General features: G+C 45.5%; 1 protein-coding gene across 5 annotated transcripts in view; it reads left to right on the top strand.

The window, feature by feature from the left end:
- Positions 1-25,835, top strand: part of GRAMD4 (GRAM domain containing 4) — a 110,404-nt gene that overhangs the window by 63,396 nt on the left and 21,173 nt on the right. For all 5 annotated transcript variants that reach the window (XM_081929144.1, XM_081929145.1, XM_081929143.1 and 2 more), the window contains 6 exons: positions 2,892-3,012; positions 16,166-16,227; positions 20,348-20,480; positions 21,865-21,890; positions 24,101-24,192; positions 25,609-25,700. In XM_081929144.1, coding sequence (XP_081785270.1) covers positions 2,892-3,012; positions 16,166-16,227; positions 20,348-20,480; positions 21,865-21,890; positions 24,101-24,192; positions 25,609-25,700 — 526 coding nt within the window. The remainder of the gene's footprint in view (positions 1-2,891; positions 3,013-16,165; positions 16,228-20,347; positions 20,481-21,864; positions 21,891-24,100; positions 24,193-25,608; positions 25,701-25,835) is intronic.

Genomic DNA, 25,835 nt, shown 5'->3' with positions numbered 1-25,835 from the left:
TAAAAACCATTATTTGTAGGATATGTTCCAGTGTTATAAAGTATCTGGAACTAGAATGGTGGAGGAAAAGCTATCAAAGGTGTGGAAAATCTCCAGTTATCAGAAACCCAACAAGAATCCTATCCTGATGTGAAGCTTGAAGAAGTTCAAGTATTCAGTAGAATATCTCCTTTCCAGATCTCGCTGAAGAATTGAGATATAATCACCTGAGACCCTTCTTCAGGTGTTTCCTCCATGAACAGCCTGGAGGGTAGCAACAAGAGAATGGGCCTTTTCTGCGATGTCTTCTAGAAATTTCTCCCCAGGGAGACTCACCTGGTACCTTCATTCCGTATCTTTAGGCACCAGGCACAAATATTCCTCTTCTCCCAGTCCTTTGGTTAATTAAACAATCTTTCAAACTGGGTGTGTGTATTGTTTTGGTTTCTTACTACGTTACACATTTTTGTGTTTTTATATTGTAAACCACCCTGTGGTTCTCAGATGAAGGGTAGTCTAGAAATTTAATAAATAAAGTAGTTATAATAAACAAATTAGGTACACAGTATACGGTAGCATAAAAATCACCTGATGTCTTTCCTCTGGTGTTTTTGTGAGGTTTTTTTAAGAGCTTCCTCCACAGAACAATGAGGAAAGCTTTTGAGGCCAGCATGGTATCCGAATAATTACCTTAAAAACCAGAGTGTACAAACCCTCGGATGACTCAAAGTTATCCTCCATTCCCCACCCGCCCACTGTTTCATTTCCCACCCACCTGCATTAGTTTGAGTGACTGTGCAAACAATTCTTAAAAGGTCATTAAAAATAAAATGAAGGCAAATGGACAAAAGAAGCCTTTCATAAACCTAGCGTGAGCACTGCACTACGTTAATCCGGTGGGCTAGACCTTTAAAAGCAATAATAGCTTGCATTATTAGTAAGCCAGTATTGTCAGAAGCATTTTCCTTCCTAGAAAAAAAAGCAAAAAGCAAAAACAAAAAATCCTGTGCGCACGGCTTTAGAATGGCAAAGGCATTTACTGTAGAATGAGCTTTGCATTACCAATCGTATTCTTTGCTGGGTGCGTGCAAGCTATCTATGAGATGTGAAGGAATATTCACTTCACAAGTATGACCCACATAATACTACAGTGGTACCTTGGTTCTCAAATGTTTTTTGATATAATTTTTATTATTTTAATTAATAAAACATATAACCACATTACAATAATCAATCAAATGCATTTGCTCCGCTGAGCTCGTGACTTCCCTCCCTCCCTCCAACTGGTTTTCTGTTTCCTCATAAGTTATGCACGCCTTTCTAATGTCAGTTTATGTCCTTTAATACATATCGAGTCCTATTGTTTATGGTCCAATACTAATTATTACCCTATGTTGCAGGATTTATGTCAGTCCTGCTTGTTATGTACTGAAGTTCTCATCCTGGGCCAGCAGGGGGATACTGTAGATAGTTTTCACTCAGGTCCACATATGCAAATAAGGGATTGAAAGTGACATTCAGTGATTGGATAGTTACAGAAAATGGTTACTGTTGCGTTCTAGTGGAGCTCTATATAAGCAGGCTGGCTGAACCCTTCAGTTCAGTTCTGTTCTGGCCTGTGAATAAACAAGAGCTGTTTGAAGAATCACTGTGTCGTCTGATATGTTCACCCACAACTTAACACTGCTAGTGTAGTTTTTACAATAATCTCTTAAATACTCAATAAATTTACTCCAATCTCTGGAATTTCTGATCGCCTTGGTTCTGAATCCTCACAGTCATTTTGGCCAATTCTGCATATTCGATCTTCTTCATCTGCCACTCCTCAATCGTTGGTAATTCTTGTAATTTCCATCTTTGGGCTAAACCTTGTTTCTCAAACTTAATTCATTCAGGAAGTTCGAATTTTACTATCTAACGAGACCATTGATCCATATAATGAAAGCAATAATCAATGTACTGTACTATAAAATAAATGAGACAGTATTGCAGATGATAAAAATTTAAATTATTATTATTTCTTACCTGCACTGGTGATCCGTCATTGTTTGGATGGGGGGGCTTTTATCCATTTCCGCAGTCACACAATCAATCAGTAGCTGAACTGGGTTGCACACAGCCACAAAAACAAAGGAACTGAAAAAGCCTCAAAAACAAAAATGCAAAATAAATAGCAAAAACAAAAGCGCCAAACTTAATCTGTTCCGGAAGTCCGTTTGACTTCCAAAATGTTCGAAAACCAAGGCGCAGCTTCTGATTGGTGCAGGTGTCTGGGAAACAATAGCCAACAGTCGCATCAGATGTTCAGCTTCCAAAAAACATTCGAAAACCGGAACACTTACTTCCAGGTTTTTGGCGTTTGAGAACCAAGGCAGTTGAGAACCAAGGTACCACTGTATTTGATTCCACCGTCCATGCCTATTCCTCTCCCTGAGTACAGCCCTGGGGAACATGAACAACCCATTCAGCCTTTAAGTTCCTAGGTTTGGTGCTTGATTTTAGTCTGGCTATCAAGGGCGTGGGTGGCGCTGTGGGTTAAACCACAGAGCCTAGGGCTTGCTGATCAGAAGGTCGGCAGTTCGAATCCCCGCGACGGGGTGAGCTCCCGTTGCTCGGTCCCTGCTCCTGCCAACTTAGCAGTTTGAAAGCACGTCAAAGTGCAAGTAGATAAATAGGTACCACTCCGGCGGGAAGGTAAACGGCATTTCCATGCGCTGCTCTGGTTCGCCAGAAGTGGCTTAGTCATGCTGGCCACATGACCCGGAAGCTGTATGCCGGCTCCCTCGGCCAATAAAGCGAGATGAGCGCCGCAACCCCAGAGTCGGCCACGACTGGACCTAATGGTCAGGGGTCCCTTTACCTTTTTATCAAGGACAATTCCCTTATTTTATCTTTCCTCCCTTTTTTAACAGAGGAGGAGCTCAGGAAGCTGCGAGAAGAAACGAATGCTGAAACATTGAAACAAGAGCTAGAAAAAGAACGTCTACGAAGGATAGAACTGGAGCAAAAAGTCAATGAAATACTTAAAACCAGGTAAGGCAACCTGCAAGGTGCAGTACAGCTGTGTGTGTGCGTTGTGGGTTTTTTTTTTTTTTAAAAAAAGAGACCAGGCTGTTCTCTAGGTGATTTCGCCCTGGGAATGATGAATAATAAAACCTGAAATTTCTTCATTTTGGTACTCGGTGATTTTGAAGCAGTGACATTTCTAGAATCCATACAAGGCTGTATAGAAATCCAATCTCTTTCATTTTTTTAAAAAAACATTTTCATGGTCATATTCAGCAGCTGAGATGCATTGTGTCATTTATTTCATGGTTGGGTCTCAAAGTGCTGCCCTCCTCTCCCATCTAAGTGGCATTTTTGCCCTTATTAGTGACATTTGGGTGAATTCGGACATCGTAGTGTCAGAAGCCACAAAAGCAGTTAACCAGACCGAATCCATCTTCATTGAAAGCCTGCTAACCGTTAATTAAGCAGTGACAATTGGCTTCAAATCTATTATTTGGTGGGCATATCCTCTCTTCACAGAGAGGTGAAGTCCATGGTGTTTTTGGGTGGTTTCATGTTTCCTCTATGTAGGAAAAGCAGAGACTAATGAATTGGTCTGCCTGTGAGACAACTTATATATTAAGCATTGGTGAATCCTATATTATGTGACAGGGAGAACAGGCTGCCCCAGTGGAAAGTAATTCTTGTCTTTGCGTTTTTCAAGAGCTCCTATCACGCCCATGTAAAGAAGACATACTAAACAAGCCCGGTAGCATCATTTTCATAGATTTATCTATAAGGATGCTCAGGGATTGTCTAGCGCTGGGTATAGCATCTGCTGCAAGAGGCACGTTGCCAACGAAACAAATGTCTAAATGATTTGAAATGGTCCGATCAGCCATTTGTCTGATGCAAATTGCATTCTGTCACTTCTGCGTTTTACAAGTTGTGAGCTAGTTTTATCGCATAGCAAAACTGTGATTACTGCTAGCAGTGCGTTCCTTGCAAATGGGAGCTACCGTACTTTTCCGTCTATAAGACGACCTCATGTATAGGACGACCCCTGTTTCTGGGCACTCAAATTTAAGAAAATGGGGGGAGATAGCACAGAGTTGCAAAGGATTACCCAGAGTTGTTGAGCTTTTTTGGGGGGGATTGCCAAAAATCGCTCACCTGGTAAAGATAAAGGGACCCCTGATCATTAGGTCCAGTCGTGGCCGACTCTGGGGTTGCGGCGCTCATCTCGCTTTATTGGCCGAGGGAACCGGCGTACAGCTTCCGGGTTATGTGGCCAGCATGACTAAGCCGCTTCTGGCGAACCAGAGCAGCGCACGGAAACGCCGTTTACCTTCCCACCGGAGCGGTGCCTATTTATCTACTTGCACTTTGACGTGCTTTCGAACTGCTAGGTTGGCAGGAGCAGGGACCGAGCAACGGGAGCTCACCCCGTCGCGGGGATTTGAACCACCGACCTTCTGATCGGCAAGTCCTAGGCTCTGTGGTTTAGATCTGACTCCTGTCTGTCCCATTGCCGGCAGAAGCTGCAAATCGCCCGCCCAACTGCCGGAGCACCAGCCAATCAACACCACCCATTGAAGCAGCAACCAATAGCGTGCACAATAGCTGCTGACAGCCTCGGCAGCAACCAATCAAACGTCCACCCTATGCACTCCCCATGTATAAGATGACCCCAACTCTTTAGCATGGTTTTTACAGAAGAAAGCATAGTCTTATACACAGAAAAGTACTGTATTTCCACTGTAGCAAGCAAGGGGAATCTTTGGCCCTACAGATGTTGTTGAATTTCAGCACCCACAGACCCAGCAAGCATGGCCAATGGTTAGGGATGATGGGACTTGTAGTTTAGGCATATCCGGGGGTGGGGGAGGTCCCCCAGACCTGCTCTATAGCCTCTGTGTTCGGGATCGATTATTTTGCTGCCACGCATAAGCACTCTCATTTGCTTTTATTTAAGATGGTTTGCAACCTTTTATGCATTTCTGTATCACCTGCACTTCATCACAGAACAGTTTTGGAGTGGGTTGCAATTAAAACTTTTTAGTAATGGGCTTATTATTTTGAAAAACAAGGCAGGCAAGTTGCAATACCAAGCAACTAAAAACATCAGTACTGGCATTGGATTCCCACTCAAAGCCTGGGTGAATAACCAGGTCTTCTGCTGGCTTCTAAAACTTACTTAAAAGGGTAGGCGCCAGCTATATGACGGAAGGAAGTTCCAAATTGCGGGTGCCACCACTGAGAAGGCTGTCACTAACATGCCTCTGCTGAAGATAGTGCAGTGGTATCTCGGGTTAAGAATTTAATTCGTTCTGGAGGTCCGTTTTTAACCTGAAACTGTTCTTAACCTGAGGTACCACTTTAGCTAATGGGGCCTCCCGCTGCAGCCGCATGATTTCTGTTCTCATCCTGAAGCAAAGTTCTTAACCCGAGGTACGATTTCTGGGTTAGCGGAGTCTGTAATCTGAAGCGTCTGCAACCCGAGGTACCACTGTACTTTTATTTTTGGCCAAAGCTGTTGAGCTTTTTCTTTTTCTTTTTTTGGCAAAATCACAAACAAATTATAGGCTTTTGCAGAAAATACTGCTTCCGACTGCAGTATTCCAGCATGTTCGGGAAATTCTGAACATAAGGCAACCCTACTGAAGAGCCAACTTCAAGTGACTTGCTTTGGAAAGGCAATGTAGACATTTTACAAATGAGCTATTGGTTTCGTTCCAGTTCCTTTCCCTTATATATATCTGGAGTGCTGTTGGTTGCTCCTTGCGTTACAATGGTACCTTGGGTTACAAACACTCCAGATTACAGACTCCGCTAACCCGGAAGCAGTACCTCGGGATAAGAACTTTACCTCAGGATGAGAACAGAAATCGCACAGCGGCGGCAGCGGGAGGCCCCATTAGCTAAAGTGGTGCTTCAGGTTAAGAACGGTTTCAGGTTAAGAACGGACCTCTGGAACGAATTAAGTTTGTAACCAGAGGTACCACTGTATAGGGACCCTACCGGCTTCGGCTGGAATGTAGGCATTTAGTGTCACCAAAACTATCCAGTGTTACCCTGTTTCAACAGAGATTCAGCAGGCATCCTGAGGGTTTTTTTTGCTTTCAGTTGTCTCTTGAAGTCCACGCCAACAAGCCTTTGCAGCTGTTTAATTAGCCAGTCACTTTTAATTATTATTTGCATAGTTTTTAGTGCTTTGTTGTAGTGCTTTGCCTGATGTTTTATGATGTGGCAGTCTAGAAATGTGTGTGTGTGAGAGAGAGAATATCAGGGCAGGGTGAGGTTTGTAAGTGATTCTGCTGCAGACTGCTTGCCTTGCACCTTCCAAGTCCGAGCGAGAAAGCACTTGCCTCCAATAATAATAATATTATAATAATTTATTATTTATACCCCGCCCATCTGGCTGGGTTTCCCCAGCCACTCTGGGCGGCTCCCAATGGAACACTAAAAACAGAATAAAACATCAAACATTAAAAGCTTCCCTAAACAGGGCTGCCTTCAGATGTCTTCTAAAAGTCAGATAGTTGTTTATTTCCTTGACATCTGATGGGAGGGCGTTCCACAGGGTGGGTGCCACTGCTGAGAAGACCCTCTGCCTGGTTCCCTGTAATCTTACTTCTCGCAGTGAGGGAACCTCCAGAAGGCCCTCGGAGCTGGACCTCAGTGTCTGGGCTGAACGATGTGGGTGGAGATGCTCCTTCAGGTATACTGGGCCAAGGCCATTTAGGGCTTTAAAGGTGAGCACCAGAACTTTGAATTGTGCTTGGAAACGTACTGGGAGCCAACGTATGTCTTTCGGGACTGATGTTACTTGTTCTTGGCAGCCACTCCCGGTTGCCAGTCTAGCTGCCGCATTCTGAATTAGTTGTAGTTTCCAGGTCGCCTTCAAAGGTAGCCCCACGTAGAGTGCATTGCAGTAGTCCAAGGGAGAGATAACTAGAGCATGCACCACTCTGGTGAGACAGTCCGCGGGCAGGTAGGGTCTCAGCCTGCGTATCAGATGGAACTGTAGACAGCTGCCCGGGACACAGAATTGACCTGCGCCTCCATAGACAGCTGTGAGTCCAAAATGACTCCCAGGCTGCGCACCCAACCTTCAGGGGGCTCAGTTACCCCATTCAGGAGCAGGGAGTCCTCCACACCTGCCTGCCCCCTGGTTGTACCTGAGTGCTCCAGTGGATTACCTCCCACAGTTTTTGCATCCTGTCTGCCTTTCTTCCTGCCTGATACCCCTCACTGACAGCTGCAGATCACTCTGGTCCAGCCCAGCTGGACTTGCAGAGACCCACAGCTGTCCATTCATCCAAGCCTTCCCCGTAGACGTGCCATGGCTCAAGCCTTGGCCAAATTCGGCATACAGCCCTGTTTTTATAGTGCTGTTTTACTGGCTATGTGTTGTACTTTCGCTTTAAAGATGTTTGCTGTTTTTATGCCGTGCGCTGAGCAGATATTTTTTAAAATATTAAGTGGCCCGGGCATCCTTTTAGAAAGATCAATAAAATATCTCCCCGATGTTAATATGCTTTCCAGTTGCCTGACCATTGCTAAGTGTTCTTCTATACTCTAGCTGAAAAGCCTGGATTCTGGAATGCAGTAGTTAAAGGAGGGGTTGGGTTGATGGCACCCGCCAGTACAGAGCTGTGCTTTGCATTTGGGGCAATTGCAGTTGAGACGCAGGTGGCACTGTGGTCTAAATCACTGAGCCTTGGGCTTGCTGATCGGAAGGTCGGCGGTTCGAATCCCCACAACGGGGTGAGCTCCTGTTGCTCGGTCCCTGCTCCTGCCAACCTAGCAGTTCAAAAGCACATCAAAGTGCAAGTAGATAAATAGGTACCGCTCCGGTGGGAAGGTAAACGGTGTTTCCGTGCGCTGCTCTGGTTTGCCAGAAGTGGCTTAGTCATGCTGGCCACATGACCTGGAAAAACTGGCTGCAGACAAACGCCAGCTCCCTCGGCCAGTAAAGCGAGATGAGCGCCGCAACCCCAGACTCGTTCACGACTGGACTTAACTGTCAGGGGTCCTTTACCTTTCCATTTTGTATTTGCAATATATATTCTTGTTTTGGTTCTTGTGACTTTAGGAACAGTGCCATTTCCTGCCTAGTGGGATAAGCACATGAAGCATCCATTTTTATTTTTATTTCACTTTTTCAGTGAATTGCTTTCTTGCTTTTATGTTGTCTTTTGTCCATATGCAAGTTTAGCTGAACAGGATAATTTAAATTCAACATTTTTTTAAAAAAAGCAATTTGCAGCACTAATCAGCAGGACCCTTGGCTGGCTGATTTTCTCTCTCTCATTTATTTATAGCCTGGCAGGCCATTAAACACTGATGTTGCACGTAGAACGGCTACTGTTGAGAATTAATTCATCCTGAGAAATAATTTGTCCTGTAATGAGATATTTTTAACATCCCATTAGCTTTCTAACCTACATGGGCATGTAGATTAGGGGAAGATAAGGCACTAAATTTGCGTACTTTTTTTGGGGGGGGATAATAGGTCTTTTTTGTGTAATCCCCATATTTCCTAGGCAAGTTATTAATTTGTAAACAAATGCTGGTTCAGTTATTTTTGTGGGCTGTTTACGTAATACCTAGTACAAGGTAATCTGCACAGCTAAAAATATGAGAGTAGGTTCTCATATGGGGGTCCGCAAACCAATTATGGCCCATGAGCTCCTTTTTAGGTGGTCTGCCAAAAGGTTGGCAGAGAGTTTTGAACCCACACCCCCCAAAAAACCCCATAAAATTCTGATGTTTTCAGCAGAGCTGGATTCTCAAATGGGCTAACAAGGCCCTGACATAAGGCTGGGTGATACCTGGTTTTCAACACTGTGATATATCGCCAACTAAACATCACGATATACTGATATATCACAATTTCTGAAATAAGGATGGAACTGTGGTGAGGCATTGGCTGGCTTCATGGTTTCCCCCACATCGTGATTTTTGCATAGCGCACACATACCCACACCCCATGATTCGCGAAATATTGCCAGTTCAAAAATTATGAATCTGATATCACGATATGGACTTCAAACCGGTTTTGGACGATATATGAATATATCACCCAGCCCTAACTAAAAACCATGCTTTTCACAATGCAACACTGGTGCAGTCTGCTATTTCCGCCCTAAAACTTTACCGGTTAAAGGTCCTTTTGCAGAACCTAGCAGATGCTAAAGCTGACAAGCATTTGGCCCAACTTTGCTTTCAAAATCCAGGCAAAATCAGCTCCTCTATAGCACACAAATGTGTTTAGTACAAAACGTTTGGGAGTGGTTTCTCTGGTTACTCATGTCTGTCAGAGTTTATTTCTGCACCTATTTAAATGCTGAAATATCCTTGAAACCAGGGCTGTTTTTCTAGAAAATGAGGTGCCGGAACTCCCTTGTTCTGTTATAAAGGCAATGGCAAAGTTCGCAGGCTATGAAGGACTTGCTCACGAATTTATTGACAGCTACACAAATTATTATAGCTAGGAAATGGAAGGGGCAAGCAGAATATAAAATGGAAGAATGGTATAAAGAGGTATGGGATATAGCTATTAATGATAAATTAACATGTCCCATTAAGATAAGATGGGGAATATGCAGGAGAAGTGATTTTGAGGAGATGTGGAGGGTGTTTGTAAAATTTGTAATGTTAAAACGGAAAGGGATCAACCCATTGCAGGAGGTGTTGAAATTTTGGGAGGTTGGATAGTTACAATGGTGTTGGGGTGCACATTTTTATTCTTATTTATTTATGATTATTGCTTTATTATGGCGCCGACCTGAGAGGTGCCGGACACTGAGTTCAGGGGAGTTCTGGTTGAAAAGAAAGCCCTGCTTGAAACTGTAAGTGCCCTCAAATACACAAACTTAAAAATATAAAGTGGTATAGGTAAAGGTAAAGGGACCCCTGACCATTAGGTCCAGTCGTGGCAGACTCTGGGGTCGTGGTGCTCATCTCACTTTACTGGCCGAGGGAGCCGGCGTACAGCTTCCGGGTCATGTGGCCAGCATGACTAAGCCGCTTCTGGCGAACCAGAGCAGCGCACGGAAATGCCGTTTACCTTCCTGCTGGAGTGGTACCTATTTATCTACTTGCACTTTGACGTGTTTTTGAACTGCTAGGTTGGCAGGAGCAGGGACCAAGCAACAGGAGCTCACCCCGTCACGGGGATTTGAACCGCCAACCTTCTGATTGGCAAGTCCTAGGCTCTGTGGTTTAACCCACAGCACCACCCGCATCCCAAAGTGGTATAGAAATGAAATTAATAATAATAATAATAATAATAATAATAATAATAATAATAATAATAGTATTAATAAATATAAAAATAAAAACTTGGATATAACGTGACCACTCTTTTTTTGTTTGGACAGAAATAGTGAACTTTGTTTGGACAGAAATAGTAAACCCACCAGTAGCTTATTGGCAGAATTTGCTGTCACTTACGGTAGAGATTTTACATTTTGCATGTCATTGCTAGCTGCATTTTAGTTAACTTCATCTGATGAATCTAGGTCAGCCTTCCTTAGCTCCCCAGATGTTGTTGGGACTGCACATCCCATAATCTCTGACCCAGAGACCCATGCTGCCTGGGTCTGATGGGAGTCGGAGTCCATCGGCATCCAAAGGATGTCAGGATGGGAAAGGCTGGTCTAGGGTTTTGAAAAGATAGAGAGGTTAGAAAGGACATTCTTAACAGAGCAGATTGTCGTTCAGCCCCTGCCTGGGACCCTTGTTTGTGGTGTTCTTTGAAGGCTGCCTGCCCGCGTAAATAACAAGTGCATCTTGGGTCAAGTTTCCTTTTCAGCTAGTGCGCCAGGGGCGCCAGCTGTAAGAATAAGAAAGCTTGCTAATTCCTTGGCAGTGATTCTCGGGTGTTTCTGTGGGTTGGAGTTGAATGGAAGTCTGCAAACCTGCACTTTGCTACTGCGTGAAATTACATGCCATTAGCCGCTCACGGCCGGCTCTGAGCGACGTTTCCCGCCACTCTTAATTGCCGTGCGACTAAATACAAATGGGCTTGTGCCGGCGCTACCAGCGCACTTGATAGAAACATCGTTTTATCAATTAAGAAAATTAAGACGTTAGGCAGATGCGACGTCATGGGTTGGAGTCTTCCTGGTTTTAAAATGCAGGTCAACTAGGGGAGGTATGGAAGATTTGGTTGTGTTCAGGAGCCAGTGTGGTGTAGTGGTTAAGAGTTGTAGACTCGTAATCTGGTGAACCGGGTTCGCTTCCCCGCTCCTCCACATACAGCTCCTGGGTGACCTTGGGCTAGTCACACTTCTTTGAAGTCTCTCAGCCCCACTCACCTCACAGAGTGTTTGTTGTGGGGGAGGAAGGGAAAGGAAAATTTTAGCCACTTTGAGATTCCTTAGGGTAGTGATAAAGCGGGATATCAAATCCAAACTCTTCTTCTTAAGCTGTCTTGGCACCAGCTCTTATATTCCTGCAGTAGGTCCCAGTTGAAACCATTACCTCCCTGAAGCTCAGCACTGGCACCCCACAGGGATATGTGTACCTGTACTCGTCGTATACATATGACTGTTTTTCAACTGATCCATCCACTGTAATTATTAAGTCTGCAGATGATACTACCATAATGGATCTAATTATAGGTGGAGATGAATCAGCGTACAGGGAGGAGGTTCAAAAAGTATCTACATGGTGCTTAGAGAATAACTTGCACCTAAATGTTAGCAAGACAAAGGAGATGGTGTTGGACTTTTGGAGGAAGAGAGGGGAACTAGTTCTGTTGTATATCAGAGGGGGTTGTGTGGAGAGAGTCTCTTCCTTTAAATTCCTGGGAGTTTACCTTAGTGAAGATCTCACTTGGAAAAACAATATAACTCAGGTGGTTAGGAAGGCCCAGCAGAGACTCCATTTTCTCAGGGTCTTGTGAAAGAACAATGTCAAACAGCAATTGATGACCTCCTTCTACAATAGAAAGTGTCTTCTCCTATTGTATCACAGTGTGGTACATCAGCTTGAAAGCCACGGACAGAAAGTCTCTACAGAGGGTGGTGAACACAGCACATGATATCATGGGCTGTCCCCTGAGCCCGCTAGATGACATCGCAAGGAATCGTTGCCTTGGGAGACCGAGAAAAATTCTCAGGGACGATTCACACCCCGGCCAACACCTCTTTAATCTTCTACCCTTGGGCAGGAGATATAGAAGTATAATCAGCCGTACCAACAGGCTAAAAAACAGTTTCTATCCGTGGGCTGTTAGGCTGCTGAACGGAAAATAATATAGTGCAACTGACTTTCGGGGTTGGGGTGTTGTGCGACAAGCACACAGAGTGCAATGAGATTGAGTGTTTGGGGGGGAGGCTCTGTTAATTTCATTGTACACAGGTTGTACATTGACAATAAAGGTTTGTTGTTGTTGTTGTTGTTGTTATACTGCCCTGTACCAGCAGATTTCAGGGCATAAAATCACAATCTCTAAAAACACAAAATGCATAATAAAAACAAAAGTAACCCAATACCCCCTCCCCAACACATTCTAAAAGGGCACTGGATGTCTAATCAGCCAAAGGCCTGGTTAAAGAGGAATGTTTTTTGCCTGGTGCCTAAAAGTGTATAATGAAGGCTTCGGGCTAACAATTGGGCTCTCCAGGAAGAATTGGGGAGTGGGTTGCAGAACTACCCACTGCCTCTCCCTGTTTCAAACTTTCTTCATGGTTTAGCCCCACCGCTTTGCCCCAGTGTGCCTGCCTTTTTCTCCTTTTCCCAGCTGCCTATTAACCTGGGAACTGCAACTGCCACCTGTAACTCCATTTCCCCCTCCTATTGCAGCCCTTGCCTTCTCTGTTTCCATGCTTTATTTTCTTTCAGCGGTGCTGGGAAGCAATAGAAATTGCCCATAGCATGATGTTGCGCTTCCCAGGTCTGCCTTCACAGAACATACATAGGGTTTTTTTGATTGACAGGATCTTGTTTCAGCACTGTGGAGCCAAACCAGGGACTTTGTGAAAGTTTTCACCGTAGAACATTAAGCATTTGGTGAATACGTGAATATTCAGTCTGATTCTTGCCAAGAAGCTGCTGTTATCTCATGTCTACAGTGCTGAAAATCGGTGGGGGAGAAATACAGCAATTTTCCCCGCTTACCTTGGATATCGGATGTACTTTTCAAATGCTTGCATGCTATTTTATATGGTGTGTTCCATATCTGTTTCTAGTTTTTCTGATGAGGGATACTTAGAAGGGTACATCTTCTAAACGGCCTCAGCCCAGTATACCTGAAGAAGCATCTCCCCATCGTTCAGCCTGGACACTGAGGTCCTCTTCTGAGGGTCTTCTGGTGGTTCCCTCACTGTGAGAAGTGAGGTTACAGGGAACCAGGCAGAGGGCCTTCTCCGTGGTGGCACCCGCCCTGTGGAACGCCCTCCCATCAGATGTCAAGGAAATAAACAACTACAGTGGTGCCCCGCAAGACGAATGCCTCGCAAGACGAAAAACCCGCAAGACGAAAGGGTTTTTCGGGTTTTGCGACGCTTCGCTAGACGATTTTCCCTATGGGCTTGCATCGCAAGACGAAAGCCCATAGGGAAATCTCGGGGACCTTTTTTTAAATGCTGGCGGTGGGGAGCAAAGCCTTTTTCCCCCCTCCGGACTTCAGAAGAGGTCCAGGAAGGCCGGCGGGGGCGAAAGGCTTTGCTCCCCACCGCCAGCATTTTAAAAGCGGTCCGGGATAGCAGGGAAGCGCTTCCCGCTATCCCGGACGGCTTTTGAAGGCAGGCAGGGGGGGCAAAGACTTTTGCCCCCCCCCCCGCCCGCCTTGGGAAGAGGTCCTGGACCTCTTCCCAAGGCGGGCGGGGGGCAAAAGTCTTTGCCCCCCCTGCCTGCCTAACCGGGGGCTATTAAATCGCCCCGGGACTGTCCGGGGCGATTTAAAAGCCCCCGGACGGCTTTTGAAGCCTCCCCCCGCCGCCCGGCTTCGGGGCATCGTCCCGATGCCGGGCGACGGGGCGAGAAAGCCTCCCCCCGCCGCCTGGCATCGGAACCATGTCCCGATGCCGGGCGACGGGGTGGGAAAGCCTCCCCCCGCCGCCCGGCTTCGGGGCATCGTCTCGATGCCGGGCGGTGGGGCAGGAACGCCTCCCCCCGCCGCCCGGCATCGGAACCATGTCCCGATGCCGGGCGACGGGGCGGGAAAGCCTCCCCCCGCCGCCTGGCATCGGAACCATGTCCCAATGCCGGGCGACAGGGCGGGAAAGCCTCCCCCCGCCGCCCGGCATCGGAACGATGTCCCGAAGCCGGGCGGCCGGGCGGGAAAGCCTCCCCCCGCCGCCCGGCTTCGGGGCATCGTCCCGATGCCGGGAAGTGGGGCAGGAACGCCTCCCCCAGCCGCCCGGCTTCGGGGCATCGTCCCGATGCCGGGCGGTGGGGCAGGAACGCCTCCCCCCGCCGCCCGGCATCGGGGCATCGTCCCGATGCCGGGCGGTGGGGCAGGAACGCCTCCCCCAGCCGCCCGGCATCGGAACGATGTCCCGAAGCCGGGCGGCCGGGCGGGAAAGCCTCCCCCCGCCGCCCGGCTTCGGGGCATCGTCCCAATGCCGGGCGTTGGGGCAGGAACGCCTCCCCCAGCCGCCCGGCTTCGGGGCATCGTCCCGATGCCGGGCGGTGGGGCAGGAACGCCTCCCCCAGCCGCCCGGCTTCGGGGCATCGTCCCGATGCCGGGCGGTGGGGCAGGAACGCCTCCCCCCGCCGCCCGGCATCGGGGCATCGTCCCGATGCCGGGCGGTGGGGCAGGAACGCCTCCCCCAGCCGCCCGGCATCGGAACGATGTCCCGAAGCCGGGCGGCCGGGCGGGAAAGCCTCCCCCCGCCGCCCGGCTTCGGGGCATCGTCCCGATGCCGGGCGGTGGGGCAGGAACGCCTCCCCCAGCCGCCTGGCTTCGGGGCATCGTCCCGATGCCGGGCGGTGGGGCAGGAACGCCTCCCCCAGCCGCCCGGCTTCGGGGCATCGTTCCGATGCCGGGCGGCCGGGCGAGAAAGCCTCCCCCCGCCGCCCGGCATCGGAACGATGTCCCGAAGCCGAGCGGCAGGGCGAGAAAGCCTTTGTCCCCCCTGCCTGCCTTCCCAGGGGCTTTTAAATCGCCCCGGACAGCGGAGAAGTCCTCCGCTGTCCCGGGCGATTTTAAAATGCCGCCCGCCAGAAGAGGTCGGGGGAAGGCGTTTTCCATAGGAACGCATTAATTGATTTTCAATGCATTCCTATGGAAAACCGTGCATCGCAAGACGAAAAACTCGCAAGACGAAGAGACTTGCGGAACGAATTAATTTCGTCTTGCAAGGCACCACTGTATCTGACTTTTAGAAGACATCTGAAGGCAGCCCTGTTTAGGGAAGTTTTTAATGTTTGATGTTTTGTTGTATTTTTAATATTTTGTTGGATGCTGCCCAGAGTGGCTGGGGAAACCCAGCCAGATGGGTGGGGTATAAATAATAAATTATTATTATTGTTATTGTTATTGTTATTATTCAAGTCATAGCTGCAAAGGAAGATTCTTCTTTAAGTTCAAGCTGAGATGCAAAGGAAGAACCTTATTGCCTTTTACTGCAAAAGCAGGCCGCATTTTTCTCATCAATCTTAGCGCTGTGGCGCTTTTCGCACTAAGATTAGAGATAAGTGCCTGCCTGCTCTTAGACCGCAAGTGACAGCAGGCAGAGGTTTATCTCAAATCTCAGTGCTAAGCACCACAGCGCTAAGATCAGGGACAAGAGAGCCTTTATCTCAGCTCTTAGCACTTAGATGGGAAATGACCGCTCTCTGAGGTTCCCCACAGCTGCTATGTTTTCAAAACAAGAAAACCTGTAATCTGATTGGTAAAATTCTGACAGGGCTGCTGCTGCCTATCTTATTTTTTTATCCGAATGTTTTGAATCGGCCCTTGATTCAACTGAGTCTCATAAGAGGAGACTTCAAGGTTCAGACACAGACAGATGACGCATAATACTTTTAATTTGGGGTCATGCAACGTTTTAAATCATGTTATTTATTTACTTATTTATATTATTATTATTATTATTAATTATTATTATTATCTTTCCTCTTCTAGCAAGCCAATAAAGATACACCCACACACATACGAAATAAATACTCATTTTGTTTTTGTGAATTGGAGATGCTATGCTAACCTTACTGCTTTTGTTTGTTTGTCTTGTTGCAGAACAGAAGAATCACCACCACCTCCGCAACCCCCAAAAGCACAGACACAAGCCAATGGAACAGGTTCCTTTTGACTCATTACTAGCTCTCTAGGGACAATGTTAGAAACTCAGATATACTCTAATTGCCAATGGCCCCTTAAAACTAGGTTTCGGTTGCCACAGTGGAATGTCTGGGCACTGGGTTGTTGTTTGCAATGGGATATCATCATCATCATCATTTATATACGGCTTTATATTTTAAAGGGGGGGGGGGTTGGTGGGAGAATCTCAAAATGGTTTTAAAAAGGTAAAGGGACCCCTGGCAGTTAAGTCCAGTTGCGAGCGACTCTGGGGTTGCAGCGCTCATCTCGCTTTACTGGCCGAGGGAGCCGCCGTTTGTTCGCAGTTTTTCCGGGTCATGTGGCCAGCATGACTAAACCGCTTCTGGCGAAACCAGAGCAGCGCACGGAAACGCCATTTACCTTCCCGCCAGAGTGGTACCTATTTATCTACTTGCACTGGCGTGCTTTCGAAATGCTGGGTTGGCAGGAGCTGGGACCGAGCAACGGGAGCTCACCCCGTCATAGAGATTCGAACCGCCAACTTTCCGATTGGCAAGCCCAAGAGGCTCGGTGGTTTAGACCACAGCGCCACCCGCGCTGGTTTACAGCACATTAAAACATCAGTTGAAACAATCCAGAATGAGACAAATTCAATCTTCAAGGAAAATAGTTCAGATCCTTCTCCAAGTGACATTTTGCTTTCCCCAATCGCCAAACTTGCATCCAGAGATCTCCATGTGGTTGCAATTGGACAAGTGCCAGTCGTGAAACGTGCCTGGCACCTGGCTAATTTCTAACAAAACTCACTAGGCACCTGGCTTAGGGATTTTGGTTAGGTTTTCACCTGAGCCAGAGGAACGTGTGAGAGAGAAAGGCCTAGAGAGATTGGCCAGAAGAGAGAGAGTGTAACCTTTGAGGAGATATTTTTAGTGCAGGAGTGGGTAACTTTTTTGGCCTAGTGAGCCAGTTCTGTATCTCCCCACTCCATGGGCCAACTTTGACAGGTGGGCGGGAGCACTCACCTTGCCAGTCACCTGCAAAATGTTGACAGCTGGTGACTGTCCACCTGCCAAAGTTGACCCCACTTGGGGAGAGGAGTCTGCTTTGCCAGCATGTTCCCTGTAGGCAACTCTGCGCCAGGCAGGATTGAAACCCACCACGCCTGGTGACACCAGCTGATCACCAGACGGGTGTGATGGTGGAGCATTGGCCCTGTGGGCCAAAACTGCACCCTGTAGTGCGCCAGAGTTGGTCTGTGGGCTGGAGGTTCCCGACCTCTGATGTGGCAGAAAATGTAATTCTCTCTGTTTGCAGATACTGTTCTATGAGTTCCATGCTACTAGATGGCACACTTCTAGATGGCTAGCGATAGACAGTTGTTGAAGAATAAGTTCCACAAATGATCTTTGGAAAATGGGAAGATCTATTATCCTTGCAAAGTACATCAGAGTACCTCCCCCACCCCAAATTCCTGATATTTATTACGTACTCCTCTGCGGATTGATGGATGAGTTATTGCTTCAAGTTCCCCCCTCTAAATTAGCTGTAGTGCAAAGCTGTTTAAATTCCTATCTTGTGCTCTTTCCTGTGATTCTCTTTTTACAGCTGCTCCCTTTTTTGTTTTCCCAATCTTTTAATGTGTTATTCTCTCTAGAACTTGCTTTCTCTGTAAACACTAGTTATGCAAGCCTTAAGAAATATGTTCCCGCTGCTTTTTGGAACAAAACCCTTTCCCCTGCCTACTGTGCTCTCTAAAATCAAATTTGAAAGTATAGGAAAAAATAGATTGCGTCTGAAACTTTTAAGAGTTGGCTTGCTTTGGTGTGATGAAGGTGAAAACATTCATTGCAACTTCAATTTTACGGCTTAAATTTGATATGCATTAAAATAAAAGCGAAAACAAGGTATTTCGTAGCATGGAATTATTTTTGTTTTGACTGCTTCATTGTGCCATACAGAGGTTCAGTTCAGACATCACACCAAACCATGGTTAAGGAAATCAAATCATGGTTTCTCATGATGTTTACATTGACAAATTCTGAGTTTTGCGAGCTGCAGTTTATGGTAACGGTTGAGAAGTTGTTTTCATAGACTTCGGAAACTGCTGTGCCGTGGAGATGGAAGTGAAACTTACGAAGCTCTGTGCTGAAAAGACACACCACCCTAAACCATTTGGGTTTCGGTTCTAAAAGCTACCACAAACCATGGTTTCTCCTGAAATCTGTATTGACCCTGCTAGGCATGCCTGCAAAGCAAGATGCTCTCTCCCAGTTTACCAATGTGCTTTCATATAATACGCTGCCTTGTGTGGCCTCTTTTCATTGGTGCTGTAAATGGAACCATATTAGAGAAATCCCCATGGCATCGTACTCTGCATTTGTGCCTCCTTTGCATTCTGGGGAACCTAACTCATTGATAGGTTTAGAGGCATATTTTTAGGCCTGCCTTCAGGATCACAGAAATGGTGGTGCTGTGGGTTAAACCACAGAGCCTAGGACTTGCCAATCAGAAGGTTGGTGGTTCGAATCCCCGTGACGGGGTGAGCTCCCGTTGCTCGGTCCCTGCTCCTGCCAACCTAGCCGTTTGAAAGCACGTCAAAGTGCAAGTAGATAAAGAGGTACCGCTCTGGCGGGAAGGTAAACGGCGTTTCCGTGAGCTGCTCTGGTTCGCCAGAAGCGGCTTAGTCATGTTGGCCACATGACCAGGAAGCTGTATGCCGGCTCCCTCGGCCAATAAAGCGAGATGTGTGCTGCAACCCCAGAGGCGGCCACGATGGACCTAATGGTCAGGGGTCCCTTTACCTTTACAGGATCACAGAAGGGTCAAGTCTCGAAACTGTGGCAAGATGCCAGGATCCAAGGCTGGTAGGACACAATATTGCCAACTATTTGGCTACCGCTGTAGGCTATGGGACAGGTTCCTCATTGAAAACTGCCCCCAGGCTATTGCTACTGATGAGTCTCTAGGATTCAGATGGAAATAGACTAGGGTTTTTTTAAAAAAAAATTTATTTGGTTTTCAAAAAGAAAAGAAAAGAAAAAAGAGAATAAATTTACATCAAAATGTCATACATATCGTGATTGCTCTGAATTGCCTGACTCCCCCCCATCCCAACCATAGGTCCTCTTACTTTCATCTGCATAACAGTACTTCTCCAAAGTTTTCATCATCTAAATTATCTGTAGTTTCTATTACATTGCAAGTGTATTTAGAATCTTGCTAATGTTTTAAACTGTTTACAGTGATTCTGTATATACCATATTTTTCCATGTATAAGATGACCTCTATTTTTTTTTAACCCAAAATTAAGAAATTAAGTTGTTTAGCCTTTTTTGGGGGGAGGTCACTTCCGCCAATCACTCACTCGCCTGCCCTCCACTGCCAATCGCTTGCGACAGGCACTGCCAATCACACTCCTCACCGCAGCCGCCAATTGTCTGCCCACTCGCCGCCACCAACAGCCCACCCGCCCACTTGACGCAGCTGCCAATACCTGCCTGCCTCGCCACGGCTGCCAATCACCCGCCCAATCGACGCTGCCAATCTCCTGTTTGCTGCTGCCATTAATCACACGTCCTCCCCTGTGGATTCACTATCCGTGTATAGGGCAACACCCATTTTTTGCCTAATTCTTAAAAACAAACAGCACCGTCTTATACATGGAAAAATACGGTATATTATAAGCATTTCCCGTTCTTTTTTAATTTCTCGTCTTCTTGGTTCCTGAGCTTCCCAGTTAATTTTGCCATTTCGGCATAATCCATCAACTTAATCTGCCAATCTTCTTTGGACTCTCTGTGTGTGAATACATTCAGTCATGGGTGGGACCAGTTAATCATGTGACCAGACCTTCCATCGATGGAAGAGTTCAATCCCTAGAGTAGGGATGGGGAATCTGTAGGAGGCCCCCCATATCTTATTGGTCTACAACCCCCTTCATCCATGACCATTGGCCATGCAGGTTGGGGCTGATGGGAGTTGGGACTGATGGGAATTGTAGTCCAGCAATACCCCATTGGCTACCCCATTGGCTCTAGGGCATCGTATCACGGTGAAGACCTGTTAATACGGTTGCTTTAGCTTGCATATGTTGTACTCAACTGACCTCTTAGAACTAAAACGTTGGTTTTTTATCGGCAGATAAACGCAGCAACATGATGTGTTCACGGGTTCAAAAGTGGGTCTATGACAAATTTGGGGAATATATTGAAGACTTCAGGTTTCAGCCCGAAGAAAACACTGTTGAAACAGAAGAACCACTTAGTGCTAGAAGGTAAGTCACACGGGAGTATCAGTTTAAAAAAAAAAAAAATTGAATGATACCATCTGCTAAAAAAACAAATTAACAGGGACAATTGCTAAAGGGTTAGAGGCTGCTTCAACTCTGGGAATTAACTGTGGAGTAGCCGCGATTCGTTCACTCACCCTTTATGGGGCATCCACACAAAAATATTGCCCTCTCAGGTTTTCCATATTCTGCTGTTTTTAAGAGCTTGGGAAATCCAACTTTGGGGTGGGAGTGGGGAACACTCAGTAGGATAGCTGTGAAACTTATCTCTGTGACTTATTTCAATGATTTTCTAGCGTGTATAAATTTCTCTAGCCATTTTTTTTAAAAAAATATATTTATTAAACTTATATTCTGCCCTTCATCTGAGGATCACAGGGTGCTTTACAGTAAAAAAAAAGTCACAAAAAACAATAATAACAAGCAAACAAAAAATAAAAGCCCCACAGTTTAAAAGTCCATAGATTGTAACAAAGATTTGTAACAAAGGCCCCAGGTGAGCCTCATTCAACAAGCGGGGAGCTACCGCAGAATAAGTCTGTTTTTGTGTTATTGCTATTTATTAAATGTGTATACTGCCCTATACCAATAGTTTTCAGGGTTGGTCGCAATCCTCCAGACTTCTTGTGAAGGAGGCGCACAGAAAGGACCTCATGTGGTGATTGCAGGGTCTGAGCTGGTTCATTTGGAGAAAGGCTGGTCCTTAAGGTATTGCGGTCCTGATCTGTATTATAGGTTAAAACCAGCACTTTGCATTGGGCCCAGAAACTAATTGGTGGCCAGTGCAGTCGGACCAGGTTCAGTGTAATATGCTGTATTGTTTTTAACACTCGATTGGGGGCCGCCCAGAGTGGCTGGGGAAACTCAGCCAGATGGGCGGGGTATAAATAATAAATTATTATTATTATTATTATTATTATTATTATTATTATTATTATTATTATTAGAACAAGCCTTTTCTGTGGTGGCTCCTTGCTTGTGGAATTCTCTCCCCAGGGAGACTTGCCTGGCACATTCATTAAATGTCTTTAGGCACCAGGCCAAAACATTTCTTTTTAACCAGCCCTTTTGTTTTGGCTGATTAGCATTCTATGCCCTTTTTTAATGTGTTTGTGGGAGGAGGGTTTTTGGTTTTTGTTTTCATTCTTTCTCAATGTATTTTGTGTTCTCATTTTGTAGTTTTATGTTGTGAACTGCTCTGTGATTTTCAGGTGAAGGGCAGCATTGAAATTGGATAAAAATATACATGCCGAAGTTCTGACACAACACACACAATTTTTGAATAATCTGTGTTGAATATGGGGTAGTAACAGAAATATGTTTGTCCCTCAAAGATAACATATCATATGATCTACTATTCATTTTCCAGGCTCACAGAAAATATGAGACGATTAAGTAAGTATCTAACGTTGCTCTTACGTGTATATAATATGGTATTTGTATATAAAATGCAAACAGTGTTGAGAAATACCGTATTTTTTGCTCTATAAGACTCACTTTTTCTTTCCTAAAAAGTAAGGGGAAATGTGTGTGCGTCTTATGGAGTGAATGCAGGCTGCACAGCTATCCCAGAAGCCAGAAGAGCAAGAGGGATTGCTGCTTTCACTGTGCAGCGATCCCTCTTGCTGTTCTGGCTTCTGAGATTCAGAATATTTTTTTTCTTGTTTTCCTCCTCCAAAAACTAGGTGCGTCTTGTGGTCTGGTGCGTCTTATAGAGCGAAAAATACGGTATTTAAGTGGATCTTGTAGCAATAAAACCCATATAATTTTGTTACCTCAGTGTCACATATAACATGGAGTTAGATAAAGTATATTATTAATATTCAAAGTTACAGAAATCTAAAATGTAACAAGCATGATGTGACAACTGTGAATATTCATTTTTTGCAGTGTATCTAATTCACAGGATTAATTAATTGTCTAATTTAAAATAGCTCTCAAGCTAATCCCTAGAACTTAACGTTTTCCCAATAGTAGCTTATTGTTGTGCTCTGTTGAACAGAAATAGAAGCTTGAACTCTTTTGAATATATTTATCTGACAACTAGAGTGATAATTGGACTCATAGGCCCAATTCAGACGTCATGCTTTTGGGTCAGTGAACCATGGTTTATCCTAGCTTGTAAGGAGCTATTAAACCACAGTTTCATGTTGTGGCTGTCACGGGAAACTGAGTTAAGGATAGGCACACCATACCTAGTCATTGAACAAGAGTCGAGGGGCCTGGTGAAGAGGGAGCAGCAGTCTTGTTCTGATTTATTCTGCCCAAATGAGTCTTAACTATGGAACAAAGTTTAATTAATCAAGTGTTCCATCGTTAAGTAATTCTGTTACTGTTTGCCAAGCCATTAAGACTCATTGTGCAGAATCAGTTTATTTTTCGATTCCAAAATGATCACGCTGAGTTGATTTATGTGCTGGCTTCAGTCTAGTTTTATAAAGCTCCTTATCAGGCAAATGGAGCTGGACCAGTTCTGCAAGTCAAATGTTTGTGGGGTTGGGTTTTTTTAGTATATGAGAATTAGAGTTGCTTAAGATTAATCTGAAATTCCGCAGGCCTCACACAGAGGCATCTCACGCCACAAGAATGGCCAGAATGCAGCCTTTGCCCTTGTTTGTAACCTCCCCTTTTAATACAGGCATGGAGATGAAATTGGACTGACCAGGATCTGTGGTTGCAGTCCTGCCCATATTTTGAGCTGCCTTTGACCTCTTGCAAAACAATATTTTGCTACTGTGCCATTCCTTTCCTAAATTAGGGTGCAGTCTGAAGGCACGCAGGTGGCCCTGTGGGTTAAACCACAGAGCCTAGGACTTGCCAATCTGAAGGTCGGCGGTTCAAATCCCTGCGACGGGGTGAGCACCTGTTGCTCAGTCCCTGCTCCTGCCAACCTAGCAGTTTGAAAGCACGTCAAAGTGCAAGTAGATAAATAGGTACCGCTCTGGCGGGAAGGTAAACGGTGTTTCTGTGCGCTGCTCTGGTTCGCCAGAAGCGGCTTAGTCATGCTGGCCACATGACCCGGAAGCTGTACGCCGGCTCCCTTGGCCAATAAAGCGAGATGAGCGCCGCAACCCCAGAGTCGGCCACGACTGGACGTAATGGTCAGGAGTCCCTTTACCTTTACCTTACCTGAAAGCAGCTTCATACGGGCAGATTCATCTCTGGAGAACACGAAGGTGTGATTTGCATGTAGGAAGCGGATAAAAAACCCACACGGCCTTATTTCACCTCGAGTGTGATCCTTCCCAGGGAGGCTGTTTGCGTATACAGCAGCTGCTCACAGAGCGATAACTCGAGTGATGCTCATGCGTGTGTTGATCAGCTCTTAGCTTCCTGAATTCCTAGAAACCGCAAGATGCCATGCCTAAATAAGGACTATGGGAGAATGTGTTTAATAACAAGATACACCACTTATCTGCGGAAACATTCTAAGTCAATGACACACATCGCTTCTGCTTTTAATCCCAAGGGAAAGGGATGTTAAAAAGTTCAGGCAACTATTGGGCCCGTGTGGGTGGTCCCCTCTCCCCTTTCCAATTCAAAGTATTATGTCTTTGGAAGCATTGCTGTCTGCTTAGAGTATGTTTATTTTCTCTTCTGCCTAGAGAGAGGTGCCAAACCCGTCACAAATTTTGTGAAGAATCTTTCTGCCTTATCAGACTGGTATTCTATCTATACTTCTGCTATTGCCTTTATTGTAAGTTGTCCTTTCTCGTTCAGGTGAACTTACAGACATGAACTTGGCTCAGTTTATTGGGGGAGGGGGGGAAGCAACTCTACCCAATTCTAAATGTTAAAGCTGGCTTGATAAATATGAATCCTGGAAGTCAACAACACTCAGAATGACATACACAAATCAGCATTACAGTGTCGTGTGTTGTGACACCAAACGTGCCTCTTGGAGTGTCGGTTGTGTAGAGTTGCAAAAGTTTCTCTGTTTGTCAATGCTTGCCCATTTTTAAAAGATACACTGATTTTACCTGTTTGCTGTTCTGGTTCATTCGTAGTGTCTAGTTTTCCAGATTACTGTAACAACATCTCTTAACATCCGTTAAAGGAACACGATGGGGCTGATAATATAGAGAGAGCAGATTGTCTTCCACTTTAACAAAGAGCTTTTATGGAGAATGCCACCTGGGCTGGTTTACCCTGTTTCAAATATACTTTAAATGTGGGTTTAAGAATATGGTTTGGCATGGTTTTTAAGAGTTTGCAGGGTCTTATTGGGTCTCCTGCCAGGTTGTGCCTCTTGATAGAATAATGTGTCTTTCCCCTCAAAACAAAACAGAAATACTATCCTGCTTCTAGAAACCTAACATATCTGGGAGAGTATTTCAAGGTGTAGCCGCCTCTTGTACATACCAGTTTTATGCAACTAGTTTTAATCTGCAATTCTCACTTGCACTCCATTGTTCAAGCAAAGCCGAATTGCACGATTTTTGTGCAGAAGCCTTTAAGTAACCACAGACTTCAGAATACACTGAGAATATTAGTTCAATGAAGCAATGGAGATTTTGAGAGGGTAAATTGTTGCGCAGGGAATGGCATTTCATGATAATCAGCAGCCGTTCTGGGCCTGCTTGTGAGGAGAGCTTGTTGCAGTGGAAGCTGAAAAAATGTCAGAAACCTGCATTTTCTTCAAGGGGCATTAATTACAGAATGGGAAAAAGCAGGAATGTCACTTTGTAGGGTCAGTATAATATCGTGTGTGTGTGTGTGTGTGTGTGTGTGTGTTTCCAAGTGAAAATGATTGGCCATCTGCATGATTTCAGAGCGTTGATGCCAGTTCAAAAGTATAAATTGATTTGATGGAAACCTGTAGCCTTTCAGACTCCAGCTGAACCCCAACCAGGGATGAATGGAATTAGGGCTCTGCAGATTCTACTGCACTACAAGTTCCCCATCTCTCCTATACATGTTTACCTGGGAGTAAACCCCATTGAACATAGCTGGACTCATTTCCAGGTAAATATGCATAGAATTGCAATGTAAGAGAGTCTGATTCATCTCAGATCAGTACAGATGTCCTGGGAGATTGTTTTCGGCATGGGTATTGCATGAAAGCATCATTATTATTTCTTTTGTAATTCTTTATTTCTTCTTCTGACTATAGATCTACATGAATGCTGTATGGCATGGCTGGGCCATTCCTATGTTCTTATTTTTAGCAATTTTGAGGTTATCCCTAAATTACCTCATAGCCAGGTAATATCTCAACTTTCTTCTGTATTGAGGTTTCAGTTTGTCGCTTGTTTTGGGACTACGATTCCCATCATCCCTGACCACTGGTCCTTCTGATGATGGGAGTTGTAGTCCAAAAACAGCTGGAGACCCAAGTTT

This window comes from Podarcis melisellensis (genome assembly GCF_964234715.1).
Source record: "Podarcis melisellensis genome assembly, chromosome: 10".
In the NCBI taxonomy this organism is placed as follows: domain Eukaryota; kingdom Metazoa; phylum Chordata; class Lepidosauria; order Squamata; family Lacertidae; genus Podarcis; species Podarcis melisellensis.
The sequence above is the reverse complement of the archived record's forward strand: the minus strand, read 5'-3'. Positions and strand labels throughout refer to the sequence as shown.